Here is a 25672-nt window from a genome sequence, read left to right as displayed (position 1 = left end):
AAACAATAGTTTGCAACACAGAAGAGGGCTAAGTATAAACTTGTCACTTCTCAGGAGCTACTCATTCTTTGGCGCAGTATTAATCCATATGTCTCAAACAGCCACACCCATTCTGGGGCAGGTCATAAATGAACTGAAAGTAGAGAAATGCTGCTTTGTATGGGAACTCTGCTTTGTTGAAATCAGACCCCAGGTCAATTCCCTAATTCAATATGGTTCCAGATGAGATACCCCAAACTGTTCAGATCCCAAGTGATGAGGGGCAAACTGGATCAATCTCATTCACCCATTCTTCCCTTGTGGTATCTTTCCCCCACAGCCAAATGAACTTGTGCTTTAAAAGAAGCCAATTTTACAAGGCTTGATTAAGTTAATTCATGATTATGCATAATAAGAAATACTAAAGCAGCACGCAAACACAGAGATGAGCAAGAAAAGGCAATCCAAAATGTTTTTCAAATTTAAAAAAAAGGTCAGTTTCTGATTTGTTCTGACATTGCAACCATTCCTGGGTTGCACTGATAGAGCTGATGCTGATGTTTGAACATGTGTTTTTCAAGATTCTGTGGTTTGAACAGGTGATTTTCAAGATTCTGTGGTTTTAATGCCTTTGAACTGAGATTAAATTCCAGAATTCAGGGTGAGAGCGAGTCCTTTGTTATCGTGTTTACTTTTTAACTGGTTTGCAACACTGAGTTCAGAGAAAGGGTCTTTCCCTGCAACTAACTAAAAGATGGTTATTCTACTTTGCCCTTTGGGTTGTGTGTGCCTGGCTGAGTTTAAGTGTTCGTATGTTGCAATCAGCCCATTCGATGCACTCCACTAGAATTGAAACTTACTTTTTGTCCCCTACTCTTCCATTTTCCTGGAGGATGAAACAGACATTTCTGCGAGGGATGACTATCTGCTGAGAGGGGAAATATAGTCAGCTCTCTGTTTACCGCTTCTGGTTAAGTCTCTCCCATTTTGAAGTTTCCCGAGCAATCAATTTACTTGTGCAACATTGCATTGGATTCACACAGGACTTTGCTGTAGTTATAACATGGAAATGTGGCAGCTAAGTTTGCACAGAAAGCTCCCATAAGTAAAAGTGTTATAAAAATCAATATTGTTCTTTACTTTGTGGTGATGATTTAATGAAAGCTACATGACTTGCTCGGCCATTTAAGAGGGCAATCATCTGCCAATTCCATTGTTATGGGTCTGGAGTCACATGGACCAAATCAGTAGGCACATTGATTTACTTCATTGAAGGGTATTTGTGAGTGAGATGCATTTTTGCTACAGCCTGTTAGTTTAATTACTAATTCTAACTATTTTAAAAATTCAGATCTATATAATTGAATTTGAATTCCCTAACAGTCGTGAAAGAAATTGGACTAATGTCCTTGGATCACAAGACTTTGGGGTAGCCCGGTGGCTCAATAGTTAGCACTACTGCCTCACGGGGACTTGGGTTCAATTTCAGCATTGGGTGACTGTCTGTGTGGAATTTGTATGTTCTCCGTGTGTCTACATGGGTTTCTTTGGGTGCTCCAGTTTTCTCCTGCATGTTAGGTGAATTGGCCGTGCTAAATTGCCCATTGTGTCCAGGGATGTGTAGGTTAGGTGGATTAGCCATGGGGAAGAAAGGGTTGCATGGATAGGGTCGGGGGCTAAAAACCAAGACACATACATAGAAAGCAGGACTTAACACCAGCACTTCACTGGAAGCTTACTGATGATGTTACTTAGCATAGTGATGAAATGTCGGAAAACAAACCTTCCAGCTCAGCAAGCAAACTTACAACCTGAACCTCAGCCTGAGCTAAAAAATCTCCTCAGAACTTGCAAGCTGCTCTGACCTGTTCGTAAAATTCTACCTTCTTTATTTGGCTAACATGGACAAAACTTCATCAGTATGCAGGTCTCTGTATATTTATTGCCATTTCAGGATGTCGCAACTGAGGTGTGCAGTGTATTTTCAACTGAAGGTCACTGTAAATGATTGTCTGGAGCGGTTGCTGCTTGTGTCAGTCATGGCTCAGTTGTTGCATTCTCACTCTAGAATCATTAGGTTCCAGGACAGTATTAACGGAGTGTCAGGAACTGACAGTACGGAACAGTTTTTTTAAATCCGAAAAAGTCTTATTATGTGATTTCCGAGGGGTCTTGATCTATAGCAATGTCCAAAACATTGGAAATAATTTCAAAATTTGCAGATGGCGCAAAACTTCAAAGTGTTGCGAACTTGTGTTTTCGTTATTCATTTAAGAGATGTGAACAACAGTGGCTAGGCCAACGTTTGTTGTCCATCTCTAATTGTCCTTGAGAAGGTGATAGTTGGCCACTTTGTTCAATTGCTGCAGTCCATGTGGTGTCAATACACCTAAAATGCTGTTAAGAAGGGACATTTACGATTTTGACCAAGCAGCATTGTAGGAGCAGCAATATAGTTTCATGTCAGGATGGTGTGTGGCTTGGAAGAGAACTTGCTGATTTTTCCTTGATCTGCTGCTTTGATCTTTACCAGTGATAGAAGGTGCTAAGTTGAAAAGCACCATTTAAGGAACCTTCATAAGTTGCTGTAGTCTATCAATAAAAGCTGAAAGAACTGTGAATGCTATAAATCAGACACAAAAACAGAAATCGCTTGAAAGACTCAGCAGGTCTGGCAGCATCGATGGAGATAAATCAGAGTTAACATTTTGTGTCATTAGCTGTGATTTGTCTCCAAAGATACTGCCAGACCTGCTGAGCTTTTCCAGCAATTTCTGTTTTTGTTGCTGCAGTATATTATTTGGGTCAATATTGTCAGTTAATTATGAAGGGAATGAATGTTGAAGCTGATAGAGGGAATGCTTCAAGCAGTTTATTTTGTACTGAGTGAAATCAAAATTGTTGAGTGTTGTTGGAACTGCACTCCTCCAGGGAAGTGGAAAGTATGTACCTAATAGATTGTGGACAGGCTTTAGCCAAGAGCTGAGTTACTCATCACACAATTCCCACCTTCTGATTTTTTTTGTTGTAGCCACAGTATTTATACAACTAATCCACTTCAGCTTCTGGTGAACGATAACCCTCAGAACCTTCAACTGTGAAGTTAGGTTAGTGTTAAATGTTATACGAATGTGGACAGTTCAGTGAAATCGGTAGACAAGTAGCAAATGAAATTGTTTGCAGAGATCTGTGAAGTGATTTATTTGAAAGAGCGTGTAAAGAAAAAATAAAGGATACAGTTCCAAAAGAGGTGCAAAAGTCAAGGAATCTGGGTGTGTATGTACATAAATCAGTGATAGACATGTTAAAGGAATCATGATAAAAAGTACAAAGAGTACAAATACAGGTATGTTGAGTAAGTATGTATAAAATGCTGGTTTGGTTTCAATTGGAATTTTGCGGCCAATTCTGGATAACACACTTTCAGAAGGATATGAAGGTGTTAGACAGAGTACAGAAAAGATTTGCAAGAATATTTCTAATGATGAGGACATTCAGTTACCTGGGTAGAGGTGAGAAGCTGAGGCTGTTCTTTTTGGGGTGTTTTGAGAAGAAATTTAATAGAGGTGCTTAAATTCGTAAGGGATCAGAACAAAATAGATGGGGAGAAGCTGTTAACGTTGGTGAATGGATAGTGAACCAGAGGGAGTGTAAAATAATTTGCACAAGAATCAATGACAATGTGAAGAAACAGATTTTCTGGCAGTTAGTGCTTAGAAATTGGAATGAACTACCTGAAAGTGTGGTGGTAACAGGGTCAATTAAATCTTACAAAAGTAAATTAGGATTATTCACTGAAGAGAGAACATTTAGAGAGTAAAAATGTAGGAGTGGCATTAGGTGAATTGCTCTCACAGGGAGACAGCACAGACTCAATGGGTCAAATGCCCTTTTTCTCAAACAGCAGGTCGAGAGGACAAAAACAAATCAAGTATTGACAACACTATCACAAAAAGAGACAGATTATTTGGTCATTATTGTATTGCTGTTTGCTGCCTCCAAATTGGTTGCACCACATTACAACAACTCCATTTCAAAATGTATCTTTTTGGCTGTAAAACACTTGGAAATGTCCAGTGGTTGTGAAGAGCATTGTACAAATGCAAGTTTGTTTTTCTTTTCATTGTGTCTGTGAAACATCCGAAAGCATTTGCATCAAGTGAATTTCTACCCAACTGCAGTTACAGTACTGTGGCCAGAATAATAAGTGTTCACTGACGACTGCTCAGGATATTCCATGAGGTTAAATTCAGCTGTAGCCAATCAGTGACTCCGTGAACTGGAACAATTCACAAATTTCTTGCCTGCTATAACTATAGATTGTGTGAAGTTGAGCTTCACTGGTCTCTTGACACTGAGGATGAGACGTAAGTGATCTTGTACCGTTAAATAAGTTCTAACCAGATTAATGATAACTGAACTTTCTGGACTGTGCTTTGTCCTTGTACATTCTTCTTGGTATTATACTTTTTATAGAGGCAGTGACAGGAAGTGATTGCAATGATGGGCAATGAAAAAGCAGTTGGTATGAATTGAGGCAGATCTTTTTTCCATGGCTTTGAAGTAATGATGCCTTTCGTAAGAATGCTAACACAGTATGAATTGATTGTATTCTGGTTGATGTTTGAGGTGGGGTAGTGCTGGAAGCCAGACTGCATTGCATCACTGGCTTGGGAAGTTCAGCCTTTGTTATTATCGGTTATTAACCACAAAGCTGAAATGCAGCATATTTAACACCTGTAAAGGGGAAAGGCAGGCCCCAGTTCAAATGAAAATTCTTGAATTTATGATTAGCTGTAGGCCTGTTTTTGATGGACATTGAAAACGTAACATAAAATTTATTTTTAAAACTGCCACTTCTTGAGATTTTTGCTGACTGGGCCTGGAAGACATTAGCATTTATTTATAATCTAGGTTGTGTTGCTATGGTGATAAATTCAGGCAAAAATATTAACTCCCAAGAACACAAGGTATTTTCATCATTGATTAGGTATTTTCACTGGACTAGCAGACAACTGAACTGCATACTTTTATCACTTTGAGACAGTGGAAGGATTCACAATATCATGAACACTTTCTGGAATTAATTTAAAAAGCTAAAGGCATGCAGACTTTTATGTTGAGAGAACTGCAATAAAGGAGGAGGGAAACAGTACTTCAGACATTTTGTATAATACACTGGTTAGACTGCATGTGGAATCTTGTGAGCAGTGCTTGGCACCATACCTTTGGAAGGATTGCTCTTGAACTATGTGCAGTTTAGATTTACCAGAATGATACTTATGTTTCAAACGTTAAATTATCGGGAGAGATTACATAAACTAGATTTGGAAGGAGAGCCATTAGGGTCAGTAGAGCCACCTTCCATTGTTGGGGAGTTTAGGACAAAGTGGCATAGTCAAATAAATGAGGGCACTTGGAGTGCATTCCACCCTCTCACTGTTTTAACTCCATGTTATTATAATTATGCAGATTTCCCTTGATTCCTTTCCCTACCCAGTTGGTGGTCTGTAACTACAAAGCTGAGAAAACCTTCCTTTTAATTTTACAACTAAGGTTACATACAGTACTGTACACTATTGCTGTAGTGAAACAAGCAGGTAAGTGGTCAGGTATTCATTTAGATTCTTCAAATTATAATCCTTTTTTTTAACCAGATGAAACATTACATTCATTTTCCTGACCCATGTCTCAAAAAATGCTGCAGGTCATGCAGGCAGTTTTGATAGACTGTGTGGGTAGTGTATGGACAGTCGCAAAAAGGCCTGGCTTTTCAGGCTTTCATATCACAAAGAATGGCAGCTTTTATATGCCATCCATTTTGCCAAAGATCCTAGTAGTGACATATTTCTCATTTTGTTTTCTATTGTTATACGTTTCATTGTTAAATATTAAAGAGTCACCCATTAAACAGCCTGGTTTCTTGCTGCGTGGGATGTGGGCAAGACCATGTTGTAGTCTTTGCTGCAAGCTTGCTTCTGATTTTGCCTTCTAGCTTGAACATACTAGGTGGGGGTCACATGCCAAACATGCAAGAGTTTGGCTATTCTGAGTTATCACTCTCAGTCTTCAGTCTCTCACAGGGACTTTTTCTATCAGACTTCCTATTCTGCTGAAGGGAATAGTTGACAACTTTGCCTGAGTTTAGGTGATCTAATTTGACTTGTCACAGCTATCCTGTATTTAAATGGAAAGATGTTGCACAATTCGATGGTTGTGGAAGCCCATGTGTGTGAACCACAAAATGTTACAAAGAAAATTACAGAGGCATCACAAAGAAGTCTCATGGTATCAGCTGTTCGATATCCATCACATGAAGTGACTTGGTATCACTAGAATTGACTGACTGCATCTGTGGCTGTTATTGAGGGGCCCACCAAGAAGGAAAACAGATTTGAACTCATCCATATCTACGTACCTGTTGCAGATGCCTCTGTCCGTAATAGTACTGTTAGAAGTGACTGCTGCACCTGAGGTTACATTCAATCTTCATATCAAGGAAACCTTTCACCATGTTCTGTGGCATTGATAATGCATTGCCCCATTGCATCAGTGGCTGAGTGTTCAGCAAAACAGAAAGGACTGATTTATAGTCCAGATTGATGTCTCATGTAACATGATTTAGATCAGCAATTGCAAACTTTTCTTTTATTCATTCATGGGAGTGAATATCACTGGCTCATAGCATTTATTGCTCATCCCTAGTTGTCCTTGAGAAGGCAGTGGTAAGATGGACTTCTTGAACTGCTGTAATCCATATCCTGTAGGCAGACCCACAACGCCATTCAGGAGTGAGTTCCAGGATTCTAATCCAGTGACATGGAAGGAACAGTGATATATTTCCAAGTCAAGATGGTGAGTGCTTTGGAGGGAAACTTGCAGGTGGTGGTGTTCCCATGTACCTACTACCCTTGTCCATCTAGATGGAAGTGGTTGTGAATTTGAAAGGTGCTGTCTAAGTGTCTAAGAGAAAGTGAGGACTGCAAATGCTGGAGATCAGCTGAAAAATGTGTTGCTGGAAAAGCGCAGCAGGTCAGGCAGCATCAAAGGAGCAGGAGAATTGACGTTTCGGGCATAAGCCCTTCTTCAGGATTGAGGAGGGTGTGCCAAGCCTGCTGTCTAAGTGTCGTCCCATTTCCGTATCAGTCGAAGAAAACACTCAGAGACACAATATGGCTCTACCTTCTTCTTTATTCCGAGCCCTGGAGAGACAGCGATTGCCCATGTACACAAAGACATGAGTTCTCGGTTTTCTCTTGAACAGCAGATTCTTAAGGAATTATATAGTCACTTACAGGGAGCAGCATCCAAATAAAGTAACATCTATATTGTTTGGGTGACCAATACAATCAGCGAGCCACAACAGTAAAGATTAAGCCATCTGGCATTACACAATAGATGTTCCTTACCTCGTTAACCAGCATGATGCAATGGATGTTCTTCACCTTGTTAAACCACTACCCTTGCCTCGAACATCTCATTGTTTACTGCAAGTTCTAATCTGGTCAATGTCATGCTAGCTGAGCCTTTGTCAAGCAACTCTAAGCTTAACTCTTTCCCTACCTCCTCATACCTTATACACTTTCTCATAAGGAGCCTTGGTGAATTTCTGCAGTGTACCTTGAAAATGGTACACACTGCTGCTGCTGAGCATTGATGATGGACAAAGTGAATGTTTGTGGAGTGGTGCAAATCAAGTGGGCTGTTTTGTCTTGAATGGTGTCAAGCTTCTTGAGTGTTGTTGGAGCTATACCCAATGAGGCAAGTGGGGAATATTCCGTCATGCTCCTGACCTGTGCCTTGTACATAGTGAACAGGCTTTGGGGAGTCAGAAAGTGAGTTACTTGCTGCAGGATTCCAAGCCTCTGACCAGCTCTTTGTAACCACTATATTTATATGGCAAGCTCTGGTCAATGGTGACCCCCCCTCCCCAGGATGTTAATCGTGGGAGATTCAGTGATGGAAATACCATTAAATGTCAAGAGATGATGGTTAGATTTTTTTTGTTGAAGATGATCATTGCTTGGCATTTGTGTGGCATGAATGTTAGTTTCTACTTTTCAGCTCAAGCCTGAATATTGTCCAGGTCTTACTGCATTTGGACATGTACTATTTCAGTATCTGAGGAGTTATGAATGATGCTGAACATTGTGTAGTCAGTGAAGATTCCAGTCTGACCTTATGATACAGGAAAGGTCATTAATTTATCAACTGAGTACTACTCCTGAGTGTTTGCAGCATTCAGTGCCTCCACTTGTTTCATGATATGATGTGGAGTGAATGGAATTGGCATCTATGATCCTGGGGGCTACTGGAGGAGGTCAAGATGGATCATATGCACGGCACTTCTGTCTGAAGATTGTCATGAATGCTTCAGTTTTATCTTTAGCACTGATGTGCTGTGCTCCTCCAAAATTGAAAATGGAGATATTGTGCAAACCCCTTTTCCAGTGAGTTTAATTTTCTACCACTATTCACAACTGCATGTGGCAGGGCTGCAGAGTTTTGATCTGATGTGTTAGCTTAGCTCTATCACTTGCTGCTTATGTTGTTTGGCATGCAAGTAGTTCTGTTTGGTGGTTGTACCAGGTTGACACCTCATGTTTAGGCATGCCTGGTGCTGCTCCTGGCATGCCCACCTGCACTCTTTATTGAACCAGGGTTGATCCCCTGACTTGATGGTAATAGGGGTTGAATGAGGAACATGTCAGGCCATGAGATTGCAGATTGTGCTGGAGTACAATTCTGCTGCTGATGATAACCCACTGATGCCCAGTCTTGAGTTGTTAGATCTATTCAAAATCAGCTTAATTTAGCATGGTGATAATGTCACACAACATAATATAATGTATCCTAATTGTGAAGGCAGGACCTTGTTTACACAAGGACTGTGTGGTGGCCGCTCGTACTGATACTGTCATGGGCAGATACATCTGCAGTGAACAGATTAATAAGGATGAGGTCAGGTATGTTTTTCTCTCTTTTTGGTACCTTCGTCACCTACAACAGACTGTCTAGCAGCTATGACCTTGAGGACTCAACCAGTTTGATCAATAGTGCTATTGACAAGCCACTCTTGGTAGTGGGCATTGAAAACCGCACACTTTGCAGCCTTGCCACCCTCCTTGTTTCTTCCAAATGCTATTCAGTATTGAGCAGTACTGATTCACAGCTGAAGTGGGGGGAGTGGTATGTAGTAACCAGAAGAAGGTTTCCTTGCATTTGTTTGACCTAGTATTCCTTCTAAGCTCATGTGCAACCTTTCCAGCTTCTGCACATGGTGATTTGCATCAGCCCACCATTGATGGCATTGAGTTTTGGTTCCAGAAGTCGCTGCCATGCATGAATCTCAGAGGCCCAAGCAGCCAGAGAGAAGATTAGAAGGAAGATTGGTTTACCTGGTGTCATGTGACTTCATGGCCTATGAAGTCAGTGTTGAGGAGTCATGGAATCATAGAGATATGCAGCACAGAAACAGACCTTTCAGTCCAACTCATCCATGCCAACCAGATATCCTAAATTAGTCTTGTCCCATTTGCCAGCATTTGGCCCAAATTCCTCTCTTAAGCCCTTCTTATTCATATACCCATCCAAGTGCCTTTTAAATGTTGTAATTGTACCAGCCTCCATCACTTCCTCTGGCAGCTCATTTCATACACACAACACCTTCTCCGTGAAAAAGTTACTCCTTCGATCCCTTTTAAATCTTTCCCCTCTCATCTTAAATCTATGCTCTCTCGTTGTAGACTCCCTACCTTGGGGGGAAAAGGGAGTCTATTTACCCTATCTATACTCCTCATGATTTTATAAACCACTATAATGTCACCCCTCAGCCTCCAAAGCTCTAGGGAAAATAGCCCCAACCTATTTAACCCCACCCTATAGCTCAAACCCTCCAACCTTGGCAACATTCTCATGAATCTATTCTGAACCTTTTCAAGTTTCACAAGTAAGCAAGCAAGAGTTAACTCCCTCCTGACTGTTTACCACCGTGAAGCTGGATTCTAACGGGTCTGTCCTGCCAGTGGGACAAGACATATTCAATGATGGTGATGGTGGTGGTGTTTGGGAAATTGTCTTTAAGGTATGATTTTGTGATTATATAATTATGTTGCTTGACTAGTCCGTGAGACATCTCTCCCAATTTTAAGTTGAGTTTAACTTTTGGAGTCTCTTCAGGCTATATTTCAGCATTGAGTACCATGTGAATGCAAAATATCAAAGCAAATCAGCCTATTGAAGTAGTTAATTTTAAAACTTTCTCCATTGACTATTTTATAACTTTCAAACTCTCCATTGAATATTTTGTAACTTGAGAAAGCTTTCAGATGAATAGATTGTAGCAAGTCACTAAACTTGTAGTATTTAGTAGAACGAAATTTGAGTATTGCTGTGAAAAGACATCTTGTGGAAACTTTTTGCCTTGCACTTGTATCAAATTAGGGGGAAAAATCAACATTTATACTGCATGAGAAGGCATCTTACTGAGTCCTATTTGTAATATTTAAAAGGCAGATGGATGAGTATATGAATAGGAAGGGTTCAGAGAGATATGGGCCAAATGCTAGCAAATAGGACTGGATTAATTTAGGGTATCGGGTTGGCGAGTTAGACCAAGGGGTCTATTTCTGTACTGTACATCTTTCCGACTCTGTGACTGCCAATTAGTTGACAAGTGAGTTAGTTGGCAAATATTCAACTAGTCAAAAATAATTTTTGTGCAGATTTAGACATTAATTATCCCTCTTTCTATTTAGTGTGTTGGAGAAGAGAACTGGGTGGATAGTCGGACAGTTTACATTGGACATCGTGAACCCCCTCCAGGCACAGATGCTTACATTGTACAAAATTATCCCGATAATAGGATTGTGTCTTCAAAGGTAAAGTTTTCCTTTTTTTCCCATTCATTCAGCTATTTAATATAGATGACACCCATTTTATAGTGTATTCTTATAATGCATTTTTGTTTTCTTAATAATTCTGCCATTGTTTGTGTTTTGCTGTGGTTACTGAGCATGTTCAGTTTCTTCAAAGCAAACTGCTCCTTCAGTGCTCCATTGCCTGGGGGCATCTAGCTAAGTCACATCATGTGGCAACCCTCCTGACCTGTAACTTTCCACTCAACACTCCTGCTCATCAACTCTGCTAAGTGTGCTTGCCTACCCTGCTAACTCAATCCATTTCTTGTTGACCCTCCTGACTCCCCTCTTCCTACCTGACCCTCTTGTTCTTTGACTCCTGATCTTCGTCTTCACTGACCCACCCAACCATAAAGTGTAGGAGTGGAATTAGGTCACTCAAGTCTGCTGTGCCATTCGATCATATGTTTGTCAACCCCATTCTCCTGCTTCCTTCCCATAACCTTTGATCCCCTTACCAATCCAGAACCTGTCCATCTCTGTTTAAGTACTGACTCACCCTTCCTGCCCCAGCCTTCCCACTCCTGATTCACTCATCATATCCCTCCCCAATCGTTTTGCTTGTTTCCCACTTCCAATTCTCTGGATCGTTGCCTCGCTCTGTGACCTTTGTGTTGACTCACCCTCTTTACTCGCTACTTCCCTTCTCGATTCTGTTGTCTCTCCTGTTTGCTGCTTCACTTCCTGACATTCTTGTTCAGTTTCTCCCTCCTGCATGTACGGGAGGAATGTTGTCAGAGCCTGAGCATGTTTTTTGGCACCCAGTTACCCACTGCTATGTTGGTATTGTGCACGTGGTGTTACACCAGGGTGACTGACTCTTCCTCTGGTCAACCTTATGGCAAGTCAAAGCCCACAGTCACTTTTACTTTTCTTTAGTTGTGATCTTGTTCTTGCAATTTTCTTTTGACTCTCTCTCTGATTTGAGCTGAAACAATGGCAAAGACTGGTTTCTAGTTTTCATATTACATGTAAAAGACATGGAATATAAATAATTTGCAGCATATGATCCTCAAGTTCTAATTTTGAAAAAATTGAGGAAACTTGAAGCTGTAGAATATTTTGCTGATGAAAACTGGTGTAATTTCAGCAATTCTATGAATATTCTCTGAAACTTGAGGTTATTCATAAAGTAGGTCATTTTTAACTTCATCCCTGTCACCAATCATCAATCAGCATTTTGATGCTTAAATTTCTACACCAGTCTATGGCCTTTATTTTTTTTCTTGAATTATAATTTTCTCTCTTTAGTTTTTAGTTTTAAACCCACAAAACAGGAATGATATTTTTCAAGACTCTAGTAAAAGTTTTTAGATCTTCTGTATGTTTGATTGTGGAAATGGGAAGAAGTCTGGTTTAAAAGGTAAGGATTGTTCATTTGGTGCTGCACTTTTTGAAAGTAAGTTGACAGATACTCATTGTAAGTGCTGTTTACACTGCCTCTGGTTCAAGCAGTGGGAGAATCTAGTTGCAGTCAGGCTGGAACCATGGGGCTGTGTGGGAATGGAGATTTGGCTGGCAATAAGTAACTGATTGATCTGTGAAATGGTGACCAGTTATTGATGACAAAGGCCTTCTCCTGCCAATGACTCTGTGGTTGGCTCCCAGTCAGCTGAACAAATTGTGGGTGTGAATGTTTGAGGGAGAAACCATCAGACCTCTGGGAGGATTGGAGCTCTTTCTTCACTGCAGTAGAAATCACCTCAAGCCCAAAGATGGCCATTATATTTCCTTTCATCAACTATTACAGGCCGTGACTTTTAATTAATAAGTCTAAGATCTTTGTAAGCGTGAATCAGTTGACCTCTGCCTACTACAAACAAATACAAGTATCTAGAGAATGAAAATCGAGAAGCAACGTCCTGATCAGCCAAAATATTATCTCAGCAAATCCTGTAGAAGGGGACTAGTGAATAACTTTCCTAGTCTTCCCACAGCATTTTGTTTTGCTTGTGTCGAGGGTGTGCTTATGAGGGTGTGAGAGTTTTACCAAATAATCGTTCAATGGTTCATAATTGTTTATCTGTAATTAGAATCTATTTGTTTGTAATTAACAATGGTTCTTGATAAATACTGGAACTTGGTTTGCTCTTTCTGTCAACTGGTCTGAAAGTCAGATAAATTGGGGAGTTTTGTGAATGTTTAATATCTTTATCTTTTCTGTCAACTCCGAGGCTTCAGTTCCAGTGTCACATCCCAATGAGGGGTAACACTGTCCCAATTTGATTCATTTGGAGTTGTACCAATGAAATACCCTCATTTTCTTCATTAGCCAGTAGGCCATGATTGAGACCTCTCTCTGCCATGCCACTCTTTGAGCCATATATTCAATTCTGATCTGTTTATCCTTGTGCCAGTTACCAAATGGCTCAGGAAATAATCCAAGGATTATTAGCTTTAGAGGTTCTAATTATTAATTTGGATCCTTACTCCTCAATATCTGTCAGGAAACAGATTTCCCAGTTGTATCTATGTAATTGGTTCCTAAATGGGTGATGGTAACTGAATCCTTCTCCTCGCACTCCGAGTTTATTTCTAGCTGAGAGGGATATCTTTAACCTATCACTGAGCAGGCAAGAAAACCTACAGAACTCTGGACATGGCTGCAGCAAACAGTATCCATCTCCCTTATAATGCTGTCCCCCACTGCTGCCATATTCTTTCTCACTCTCTGTATTTGAATGGTTTCTTGTACCACATTGCAATATTCAATTCACTAATACATCCTTATGCCTGTGCTGTCCTATGTAGATAGAATAGACCTTGTACCTGTTAACTGGTTGAGGGAAAAGCTAACACTTCTCTTATGCCCCGTGGCTACCTGTCTCACGCTCAAACCTTTCTCTTCATGAGCATTAGCCAGATCTGTACAAGTGGAATGTAATGGATGTGAGTGCCTCATGGATTAGTGTCCAGGCAACTCTTTCCTCCTTCACTGTTGTCACATGATGTTTACAACTGAAACACCTCTTAAACTTGAAGGTATGGTTGTTTGGGATCATCGTACTATCCACAAACTCCTACACTGCACAGGCACAGGCCACCACTTGCCCTGTCATTTCTCTAAATATGTTTTATTTATTTAATTGATTAGACTATGCATTTAATCAACTTGATGTGTAGATTTCATCTCCTAGTTAATTACTTGACCTAGTTTTGTTAGAGGAAGATTAAATATATGCTCCTAATACAAACCACAAGGATTGGAGGCAAAATGTAGTAACATTTTTCCTCTCGCTGCTTATCCTCCACCCTGCTTATCAGCAAAGACTATTCACTTTTGTACATCTTTTCATCTTGCGCACCGAAGTTACAAGTGCTAACTGAGCTTCCTATTCACAGTATGTAACACCTAACCACACAGTGACAGTTAGTGGCCACCTATAAGCAGTTTTCATTAACTAACCTGCAGCTTCTCTTATCAGCAACTGTGGAGATAGAAACAGTTAGCATTCACAGACCTGGATTGTTAAACTTTGTTGTTCTTCCACAGTTGTTGCGAGATCTTTGCTGAGCAATTCCAGCATTTTCTGTTTTCTTTCAGGTTTCCAGAATGTTTTGCTTCTGTGTTGCTGTAATTTGTTTTACATTTTTTGAATATTCAGTGTTATTAGGGAAAAAACATTTCAGTTTGACATCAGTCATCAGCTACTACTTATCAGAAAGTTACACTTGTGACAAATTTCCAACATTAATGTTCTGTTTGAGGAGCATGCTGACCACTCTGCCAAACATGTTTGAATGAACCATTTCATGAACCAGATCCTTGTATTCTAGTGAGCAGATTTTATGGCCAGGTTACTGAATCTTTATTTCTGCAGTCGGTCTCTTCACAATCTGACCTAAAATTGCAGGAAGTAGTTTGAGAGTTGTAGGAATGATGCTTGGTGTTGTTCTTATATAATACTTACACATATGGTATATTGGCCCCCTGGGTATTTCAGCATAATTGACATCCCTGTTGTTATTGGTTATTAGAAGCTAAATTGGATATTTAGCTGTGATCCTATATCCAGTTTAAATTGTGTGACATTTCTGTTTATCTCAAATAATGATGCAATCAATTTCTCTTTTTTTTCAAATACGTTACCTTATGTACTTGATTCATCTGGTTCTATAATCTAATGGCAATATCTTCGATAATCCTATGTTTTAGATCCTGACATTATGAATGATCAATAAATGGGACTGAGCTAGGATCACGTGGGCAGTTTTTGAGCCAAATGCACCATTTCCTCTTTAAGCATTGAAGGATGAATTTTCAAGTTTCTGTAATGATTTTGTTCTTAAAATATGCTTCACTGGTTCCATTTTCTGCACTGTTCAACTATTTGATCTGTGTCTTTATGGCTGCCAAACAAATTTGTGCTACTGTACTTAATGTCAGAATGTGCTCACGCAGCATCCTCTGGCTGAGAGATTTATTTGGCAATTGGTAGGCTATTCTGTTTTCATTAGTCATTCTATGGCTTGCCTCATTTCTTACAATGAGCTCTTAACTCACAAATTTGGGGTCACTGGTTTCTCACATTTTTGTGCCTTTTGTAGGTCATTGATAAACACGTGAGCATTGAGCACATTATAGGAATATGTTCCAGGAAGTAGCTACCTTAAAAATGTAACAGTTTCTGGTAGCAAGAGAATGGCCATCCAGAAGAGGCAGGAAATACACAGAGAATTGAGTGAGCCAAAGGTTATTCCTCTTCTTTGTTCAATGCTGCAGGTGTTTACCAATGACCTAGCAAACTACAGGACAACATGTCACTGCCTTCTCAAGGGATGAGCAATAAATGCTGGCCTTTCCAGCCTTGTTCAAATTCCAAAAAGAAATATATGAATAAGTGAAACAGAATAACATTAAACTTGAAATCATATGTTTTACACTCCAATCCGTATTCAGCTCTAAACATGAGTGACAGTGATGAAACAACTAATTTTCTGACACCATGGGTGGCTTCCCTACAGGAAGGGAGAAAGGTGGATAAGCAAGAGTGGTTGGGAATCTAGTGAGGGGAACAGATGGGTATTTCTGTGGCTGGGGATATGACTACCTGCCTCTTTGTCTTGCCAGACTCCAGGATATAGCTGATTAGTCTGAGGACATTCTAAGGGGGTTTGTGAACAAGCAGTTCATACTGGCATCAGTGACGTGGATAAAAAGTGGAATGAATTTCTGCAGGCAGAATTTAGTGAACTAGGAAAGAAATTGAAAAGATAGGACTTCAAAATTAATAATCTCAAAATGTGCGGATGAGTGCTGAAGATTACCAGGTGAATAAGTAGCTGGAGAAACGGTGCAGATGGGAAAGGAGAGTTTTGCTTCTTGAAATCTCTGGACCACGTATGGTGGTGGTAGGAACTATACAAACCAAATAGATTTCACCTCAACAAAGCCAGGATTAATATTCTAAAACTCGGTTTTGTTTATGCTAATTGGAAAGTTTAGGTTAGCTTGGCTGGGGGTGGGAAGCTGAGAATATAAAGCAGGAAGTGAGGTCACAGTGTTGATTAGACAGAATTATGGCTGTGACGACGTCTTAGAATGATCAGCAAATTGATTGAACTGAACAGCAAAACAAGGGGAAGTCAGTTTGGATGTGTTCTACAATTATATAAACAATCTGAAGGAGATAGAAATGCAAACATGTTGACAAATTACTAAAAGGTTGAAAAACAATAGTTGGGTTCCTCAACTACGCAAATGTTGACTGGCATAGAATTACTGTGATCGGCACAAAGGGAGCAGAATTCAAAAAATATGTACAGGGAAGCAGTTTCCTAATCCAGTATGGGGGATGCCCAATAAGAAAAGCATGTACTGAGCTTAGTTGCAGGGAATGATGCTGGGCAAAGGGAAGAAGCTTTCCTGCACATAAAGGGAAATCAGTGCTAGGTCAATAGGGAGCATTCACCACAAAAATAGTGAAGTTTCTGAGCTACGGTAAAATTTAGATGATGCAAGCATGGAAGACATTAAAACTGAAAGTACTGTAGATGCTGGAAATCAGAAGCAAAAACATAAAATTCCTGGAAAAGCTCAGCAAGTGTGACAGCATCTGTGGAGAGAAATCAGAGTTAACATTTCGGATCCAGCTGTCGACTCAAAGTTCTGGGCCACACAAAAAGTTTCATTAACCTCTTTATTTTAGCTTAGCCGGTGAGAGATCTGGAGTCAACAGTGTAGTAACAGTCAAGCTCTCACTTGATGGGCTCTCGTTGGACCTCTGTATATAGCATAAAAGCAGTACAGTTTATAGCCCTCATATCTCTCAACCCATACTTTTCACATGAATCATTAGCAGATAAGTAGTGTGGTTAACAATTTTCCATTGAATATAGGAAGCAGCCCAAGCCATAGTTGGAGGGGCAGTTAAGCAAGAACAGTTTTTCAGCAAAAACCTTTCACTATTACTTCTAATACTCTATCATTCTCTCCTGTTGATCATTTCATGATCACACAATATTCCTAAAGCTCATAACTATGCAACTGGATACCAATGGCTACAAGTATCTTAATAAGAGAATGCAAGCAATTACAATAAGTATTATAAATCCCGAAACGTAACAACATGCCTCCAATATTCCCAAAAAGATCCCCAAATGGCCAACATCCTGTTCCACTATTGAACCCATGCAGGTCGTTACCACCATCTTGGATTTTCTGGATTTCTTGGGTAATGTGTTTGGAAAGGTTGGTAATGTTAGTTGATTCATCAGGAAATATAAGTACAATATTCCTTCTCTATAATGGCACATGTCTGTCGTTTTTCTGCCAGGATAAAGTCTAGAGCCATTTGATTTTGTAGGACGATCCGCTGCATCATTACTATTTCAGCAGCAAACTCAGTTACCTGTGCCTGAGTATCAGCCCCCACTGTATTGTTAGCTAGTCCCTCCAGGACAGCTACTAAATTAATTATTTCCCTCAAAGGTCGGACAGTTCCATGAGGGGGAGAAAGGATCATCCAGAACCTTTCTCATTCAGGTATTGCCCTTTGTTGTCAACCCCAATAAGGTTGTTCCTTGGAGTGACTTAAAATTTGTAAATGAGGGACAAAATATGCTAAGTAACATCAGCTCTTCCAAGGGCAGCCCTGGGATTTAGTGCTTCCACCATTGCCTGCTTTCTCTCCTGGCAACCAGGTGTAGGCCCGGTTCCCGCACACCCAATAGATTCCATTAGATGCAGTGGAAGTGAAATACTCTGGTAATTTACAGCAGAACTGTACTCCACATCGTGGGGCACACTCTGATTATTGCTACAGTAGCAGGTAGCATTCACCGGATCTTTAGGAGGGGGCACTAGCAAGACAGTTACGAACTTCCTGGAATCCGCGGGGGCTTTTCTTGAGCTCCTCCCTTTAAAACAACATGGCTAACAATCAGTACCGTATTGATTTCATGAACAGTTGACCACCCTACCATTAGTCGAAGCCAAAAAGGATTTTACTGAAGTTATTTCACTGGCATTGAGGGGGCAACAGACATGAGAATCATGGTCTTACTCTGGTGGGGAATCTTAGCACAAAATGAACATGCTCCCTGCTCTACCTGTTTGGCACATGTCCTCAGAGTATACCCCCCCACTCCAAAGTTACAATTATCTATGGATCAAGTGGGGTCGTCCTTGCACTTTCACAGCTGTGGGGTGATCAGCAACACCTGAAACGGTCCTTTCCACCTTGTTTCCAACGTCCCCCGGTCCCTGTTCTTAATCAGGACAAAATTTCCAGATTGTATAGCAGGGATAGTCTCCTTCAGATAGATTGTCATCGTCTTTGTCGGCTTGGCTTACCTGCGAATGTAAACTTTGGAGAGTTTTGGTTAACTCAGGCAGATATTTTCCCACTTCGTCACTCAGAGTGTGCATATCCAATTTTTCAGGAAGGGGAAGTCAGGCTACCCCAGGTCCCCATGGTGTCCGCATTGGCTTCCCATAGACAATCTCAGTGGGAGATAGCACTGTTTGACCTGAGGGGGTAACTCTCATATGGAATAGTGCTAAAGGTAAGGAATTCAACCAGTTCAGTCCTGTCTCCTGTGTTAACTTGGCCAACGTATTCTTTTGAGTGCCATTTACTCGGTCCACCATCCCGGCTGCCTTTGGATGGTGAGTGCTGTGGAATTGTTGCTTTATAGCCAACTCTTTGCAGATCTCCTCATTTAATCTAGCTGCAAAGTATGGTCCATTGGCTAAGCTTATGGTTTCTGGAAGTCCATAAAAGGGAATCATTTTCCCTCAACAGTATTTTTACCACTGTTGTAGCAGTATTGTCAGTCGTTGGGATAGCTTTGATCCATCTTCTATTACTAAACAATATTTATAACAACGTAATCTAAGTAATTCTATAAAGTCAAGTTGCAGACAAGCAAAGGCCCACCGGGCAAGGGGATGGTTCCTGAACTGCAATGCATCCCTTTTCCAGCATTCATCTTTTTACAAATTAAGCATGCTTTTAGCTAATTTCTCAGCTGCATTTTGGAAATTTGGGTGCTGCGATGTTTGTAATAAAGTATTAACCATTCCCTCCTTGCCCAAGTGTGTACATAATCAACTAAGATTCGTAGGAGCAAAGAAGGAACACAAACTTGTCCCACAGGAGTCACCCATAACTTGGTTTGAGGATCGAGGTAGCACCCCATTTGAGTCCAGCAGTGGAGTTCCCCTGTAATTTCTGTATCTCACCCAGGTCCTTATACTGTTTCTAATCAGGTTTTGTTGGGAACCCAATGGAACCAAAAGTACAGGGTGTAAGGCTGCCTGCTTGGCAGCAGCATTTAGCCGCTCATTGCCTTGGGAGACTATATCTGTGCACCAGTGTGAGCCGAACGTTTGATTAACTTTGACTGGTAACTGCAAAGCCTGCAAGAGGTTATGCACAAAAAAAAATTAATATTGGGCTGTTCCATGGAACTTGAAAATGCCCTAGGTTCCCACAAGGCTCCGTAATGCCCTCCACCGCATCTCTTCCACTTCCCGCTCCTCCGCCCTTGAACCCCGCCCCTCCAACCGCCACCAGGACAGAACCCCACTGGTCCTCACCTACCACCCCACCAATCTCCATGTACAGCGCATCATCCGCCGTCATTTCCGCTACCTCCAAACGGACCCCACCACCAAGGATATATTTCCCTCCCCTCCCCTATCAGCATTCCGTAAAGACCACTCCCTCCGTGACTCCCTCGTCAGATCCACACCCCCCACCAACCCAACCTCCACTCCCGGCACCTTCCCCTGCAACCGCAGGAGGTGCAAGACCTGCGCCCACACCTCCCCCCTCACCTCCCTCCAAGGCCCCAAAGGAAACTTCCATATCCGCCACAGATTCACCTGCACCTCCACACATATCATCTATTGCATCCTTTGCACCCGATGTGGCCTCCTCTATATTGGGGAGACAGGCCGGCTACTTGCGGAGCATTTCAGAGAACACCTCTAGGACACCCGGACCAACCAACCCAACCACCCTGTAGCTCAACATTTCAATTCCCCCTCCCACTCCACCAAGGATATGCAGGTCTTTGGACTCCTCCATCGTCAGACCACAACAAAACGACGGTTGGAGGAAGAACGCCTCATCTTCCGGCTAGGAATCCTCCAACCACAAGGGATGAACTCGGATTTCACCAGTTTCCTCATTTCCCCTCCCCCCACCCTGTCTCAGTCAAATCCATCAAATTCAGCACCGCCTTCCTAACCTGCAATCTTCTTCCCGACCTCTCCGCCCCCACCCCAGTCTGACCTATCACCCTCACCTTGACCTCTTTCCACCTATCACATTTCCGACGCCCCTCCCCCAAGTCCCTCCTCCCTACCTTTTATCTTACCTTGCTGGACAAACTTTCCTCATTCCTGAAGAAGGGCTTATGCCCGAAACGTCGATTCTCCTGTTCCCTGGATGCTGCCTGACCTACTGCGCTTTTCCAGCAACACATTTCCAGCTCTGATCTCCAGCACCTGCAGACCTCACTTTCTCCGTAATCGTGGGCCGTGCCAAAAGCATATCGAGAGCCAGTATATATATATATATATTTGCTGATTTTCATTTGCTAAAATGCAAGCACGAATGAGGGCAAACAGCTCAGCTTATTGTGTCGACCATGGAGTTACGAAAGCTGCTAGCTCAACAATCTCAGACTCGGTGGCAACCACATATCCTGAACAACGTTGTCCTATGGATGCAACAAAGGAGCTTCCGTCTACATAGAGGATTAATTCTGCATTTGGAAGTGACAGGTCAGCTAAATCCTCACAAGCAGTGGTTAAAAAGGTGATTTCTCAACAGGCAAACGTGCTCAGAGGAGGAGAGGTACTGTGGCTCTGTTAAAAACATAGCACGATTCAAGGTGGTGCAGTCAGAGAAGGTAAGTAGCGGCCTGTTGAGAAGGGCTGTCTCATATTTACTTTGACAAGCCTGAGTTAGATGCTGGGTGTGTGGGGAAGTGAGTTCAACAACAAAATGTGAAGTCAGAGCCACAACCAGCTGATGTAGGGTTATTCGTTAACCTGTACATGGAGGGTACGGATCATGAGGTCGCTGGTCATACTTGGTTTTTACTTGTAACTTGGCTCATGGTTTTGGTTCCTTTTGACCATCCTAGTCATAGACCACTGCTTGCCTCATTTGCGACTGAGAATTCTTGGACCTGGTCGTCATGTTTGTCCAAATCATGTCAGCAACACCAGAAAGAATACATTGCAAAACCATAGCATTAAACAATGGCGAGTCATCTCCTCGATTGAAGGCTTGATCTCCCGCAAATGTTCCGTAACAGGCCACAAACCTCTGCCAATAATCACCTCCCCACTCCCCATGCACCTTGGTACTCAACAATTTGCATTGGCAACATAACAAATCCACTATAGTGATGCTTCTGATCAGCTGAAATCTGCACCGCTAACCCCTTATTAGATATAATTGTCTAATCTTGTCATTTGTTTGCAATGCAAAATGAGGACACAGTTAGGTCATGCAGGAGCACAATGAATCGTGGATTTGACATCAAGATGTTCCAAGAAAAGATGTATGAACACTACAAATATGGCTAAATCTATGAGAAAGTTTTTAAAGCATTGTCAATTGGAGAGAGGCTGAAGTTGATTGATAAAGCAAATGGAGAACTGAGGTATGAAGTAAAAAGCAGACATTGCGAAGGAGCTGAAAATTCCATTGTGGAGGTGGCCAAAGCTGTGTGGTCTGCAACAGAACTGACAGATAATGTAATCATGGATGCAGTATTCTTTTTCAACCAAGTAGGCCAGTGACCCTGAAGAATCAGATGAATTCCCACCTGCTCCTCTGCCTGTTTCCCTAGCAAAGGTTGTAGAAATGCTTTGGGATTCTGCACTGTTGCACAAAGACACATTTGACTGCATTGACAACATGGCTGACTGTATCACACTGTCTGCCGACAGTGCTAAGCAAAAAATGATTGCTGAATCTTGCTGGAGCTAACTCCTGATATTTTCAATGCATTTTATAAGGTTTAGTCATTGTAACTTTTGAACAAATTGAATAAAGAAAGTTTTAACAAATTTACTGCTCTACAGCATTTTGATTTGGCACTTTCTTTGCCGTAGAACGTATTTTTCAGCAAAATGGGTTATGGAGGGGCCTCATCAGTTATCACAAAGCTCCACATAATCCAGATTTGAGGACAAATCTTCTGGTATTCAATTCATCAGGATTTTGTTGTAGTTTTTTTGAGGAAAAGCAAATTCAGAAACTCATATGGAAATTTTGTAACATACAAGACTGCAGACTAACAGCTGAAAATAGCTAAAGAGCCTCCTTCCAAAAAGGTATTGCTATGAGTCCACATTTCTGTGAATTGGGTAGCACTCAAAACAATACTTTTCACTGTATCTCATTACATGTGACAATAATAAAATAAAAATCAAATCAAAAGTGAGAAAAACAGGCAGGTAGCCAGGTAAAGCCTGTGTCATCTAGTTTAATGGGAGTCCCTGTGACTCAATTGATAGCATTCTTGCTTCTGAGTCAGAGTTTGCTGGTTTCTTTTTTTTTTTGTGAACATGCCCATCCCTCATTTCTTTGGGTTAGTGGTTAGTTAGGCACTTTCTTGAAAACACTGTATCATTTTGATGTGACTGAATGACTTGCACAAAGTTACAAGAAAATTTTGCTCTGATAAATGAAAATATTTTAACACGTCCAAATCAGGATGACTGACTATAAGTTAATACTTCTATTTCTCTTTTCTTGTACAGTATACTTTCTGGAACTTCATTCCCAAGAACTTGTTTGAACAGTTCAGAAGAATTGCTAACTTCTATTTTCTGATCATATTCCTTGTGCAGGTATGAAACATTCTATTAGACATTCCCAATGTGGCTTCAGTCATTTCTTTGACAGATTTTATGTTTTTATTCAAGTGAAACATCGTTTTATCAGGTCCAGTAACTTTTGAGCTGTAGCAGGCAGTAAGAGAACCAACATAAGAGAAAAAAAAGACTTCTTGTCTTCACCCCCACCAATCTACCTACTGTAGCAGATGGATGACAGTATTCGGAGTCACCACTGCACAGGCCTGTGGAGATGAAAACCAGACTTCACACTGAGACATTGTGTTGTGTGGCACTATCACTGTGCTAAATGGAATGGATTCTGAACAGATTTAGGGCTCAGAATTGGATACCCATGATTGCTGTGTGTCATCAGCAGGAACAGGTCTATAGTCCACCACAAAATGTAGCTTAATTTCCTACCATATCCATCTTTTTACCATCACACCAAGATATGATTCCTGATTGAATGACAATTGTTGGAGAGCATGCAAGTGTAAGTGTAAAAATTACTCAATGTTTATTCCACAGAGGTATCTGCATACTAGCCAGTAGAAGCACCATGTCAAAGAGCTCAATCATCTCATAACCGATGCATCAGGTCAAAGCTGTGCAGGAAAGACACGTCCTGTCATGAAAATTGTCAGATAATTAAAGAACTACTAAGAGAGCGCTCAATAAACATTCCATCTTTATTGGTAGTAGAGTCCAGCATGTTATTGCAAAAGCTGATGTTTTCAGCTTGTAGTGCTGAACGGATGATCCATCTTGGCATCCTCCTGAAGTCCTGAGCATTACAACTATCAGTCTTCAACCAGTTTAATTCATTCCATGTGATAGCAAGAAATGACTGAAGGCACTTGATATGGCAAAGATCATGTCAAGCTCTGGCAACAACCAAACTACAGTGCTGAAGACTTGTGCTCCTGAGCCAGCTGATCCCTTAACCAGCCAATTTTAGTACAGTTATAACACTGGCATGACCTGACAATATGCAGAATTTTCCTCGTATGTCCTGTTCATAAAATGCAAGGGAAATCCAATGTCACAAGCTCCAGCCTTTCCGGGACTCTCAATTGTCAGCAAAATAATGGCAGACATTATTGACAACATGATTAAGCACTCAAAGGAAGTGACTGCAGAGGCATTTGGGGGCATTGGTCAAAACGTTCCAGAATTTACTGGATTCTGGGAGGATTTGGATTGGAAAACCGCTGATGTGATGTCCCTTTACAAAAACGGAGGGAGACAGAAAGCAGGAAGCTGTTAGCCCAACATCTGACACTGAGAAAATCCTGCAGTCCATTATTGTAAAGATAGCAGGATGTTTAGAAAAGCTTAATGCAATCCAATGATTCTTTAAAAGGGAATTCATGTTCTTTGAGGATATAACAAGCAGCATTGATAAAGGGGAACTAATAAGGGACGTCGGGTTATTGAAGGTAGTGTAGTGGTATGGATTGATACACAGGAGAGAGAATCAGGATTAACAGATTTGTTTTCAGGTGGGAAATATGTAACCAGTGCAATGCCACAAGGCTCAGATCTAGGCCCTCAATTATTTATTATCTATATTAATTGCTTCGAGGAGGGGACAGAGTATAATGCATCCAAATTTGCTAGTCCTACAAAAAGATGGGAGGGTATGCTTTGATGTAGACACAAGGAATCTGTAGATTGAGTGAGACAGGTTGATTGTGTGGGCAAAGACTTGGCAATGGAGTTAATGTAGGAAAGTGGGAGGTCATATGCTTTGGTAGAAAGAATCAAAAGGCAGAGAATTATTTAAATTGAGAATGACTCCAAATCGTGGGAAGAGATATGGGTATTTTTGTCCTTGAAATGCAACAAGCTAGCATCCAGGTTGAGCAAGTAATGAAGAAGGCAAATGGAAAGTTGTCTTTTATTGTTAAGGGGGTTGAAGTTTTAAAAGCATAAATGCCCTGTTACAATTGTACAGGGTCTTGATGAGGTTGTGCCTGATGTACTGTGTACAGTTTGAACCCAATATTTAAGTTGTGATTTGGTGATATTGGAAACTATTCAAAAGAAATTCACGAGGCTGATTCCTGTGATGAAGAAGTTGAGTTATCAAGAATGGCTGAACAGATTATGCTGTTAATCTTTAGAATTTATAAGAATGGCGGCGGGAGGTGGGTGACCTTACTCAAACATCTGAGAATTTTGAGGAGCTTGACAGAGTAGATGTTGAGAAGATGTTGCCACTCACGGGAGAATCTTGGTGTGGCGAATGTAGTTACAGAAGAAGGAGACATCCATTTGAAATGTGAAGGCATTTCTTCTGTCAGATGGTAGTGAATGTCTGGAATTCTCTTCCATGCGGAGTTGCGGAGGCTAGATTACTGAAAATGTTTAAAGAGAAGGTTGAAAGATTGTTTTGAAATATTGAAGAGTTTAGGGCTATGAGGGATTGGCACAAAAGACGGATTAAGGCCTGGGGCAGATC

The 25672-nt window shown here is 41.1% G+C and overlaps 1 protein-coding gene across 7 annotated transcripts in view; it reads left to right on the top strand.

Moving 5' to 3' along the window:
* The window catches only part of atp11a (ATPase phospholipid transporting 11A), a 150088-nt gene that overhangs the window by 31853 nt on the left and 92563 nt on the right, over positions 1 to 25672 (top strand). For all 7 annotated transcript variants that reach the window (XM_043691212.2, XM_043691213.2, XM_043691218.2 and 4 more), the window contains exons 2-3: positions 10737 to 10859; positions 23131 to 23220. In XM_043691212.2, the coding sequence (XP_043547147.2) occupies positions 10737 to 10859; positions 23131 to 23220 (213 nt within the window). The remainder of the gene's footprint in view (positions 1 to 10736; positions 10860 to 23130; positions 23221 to 25672) is intronic.

Source organism: Chiloscyllium plagiosum, unplaced genomic scaffold, assembly GCF_037043375.1.
Source record: "Chiloscyllium plagiosum isolate Xiang-an unplaced genomic scaffold, Cpla_swu_hap1 HiC_scaffold_6, whole genome shotgun sequence".
NCBI lineage: Eukaryota > Metazoa > Chordata > Chondrichthyes > Orectolobiformes > Hemiscylliidae > Chiloscyllium > Chiloscyllium plagiosum.
Note: the sequence above shows the minus strand (reverse complement) of the source record. Positions and strands in the feature narration are given on the sequence as shown.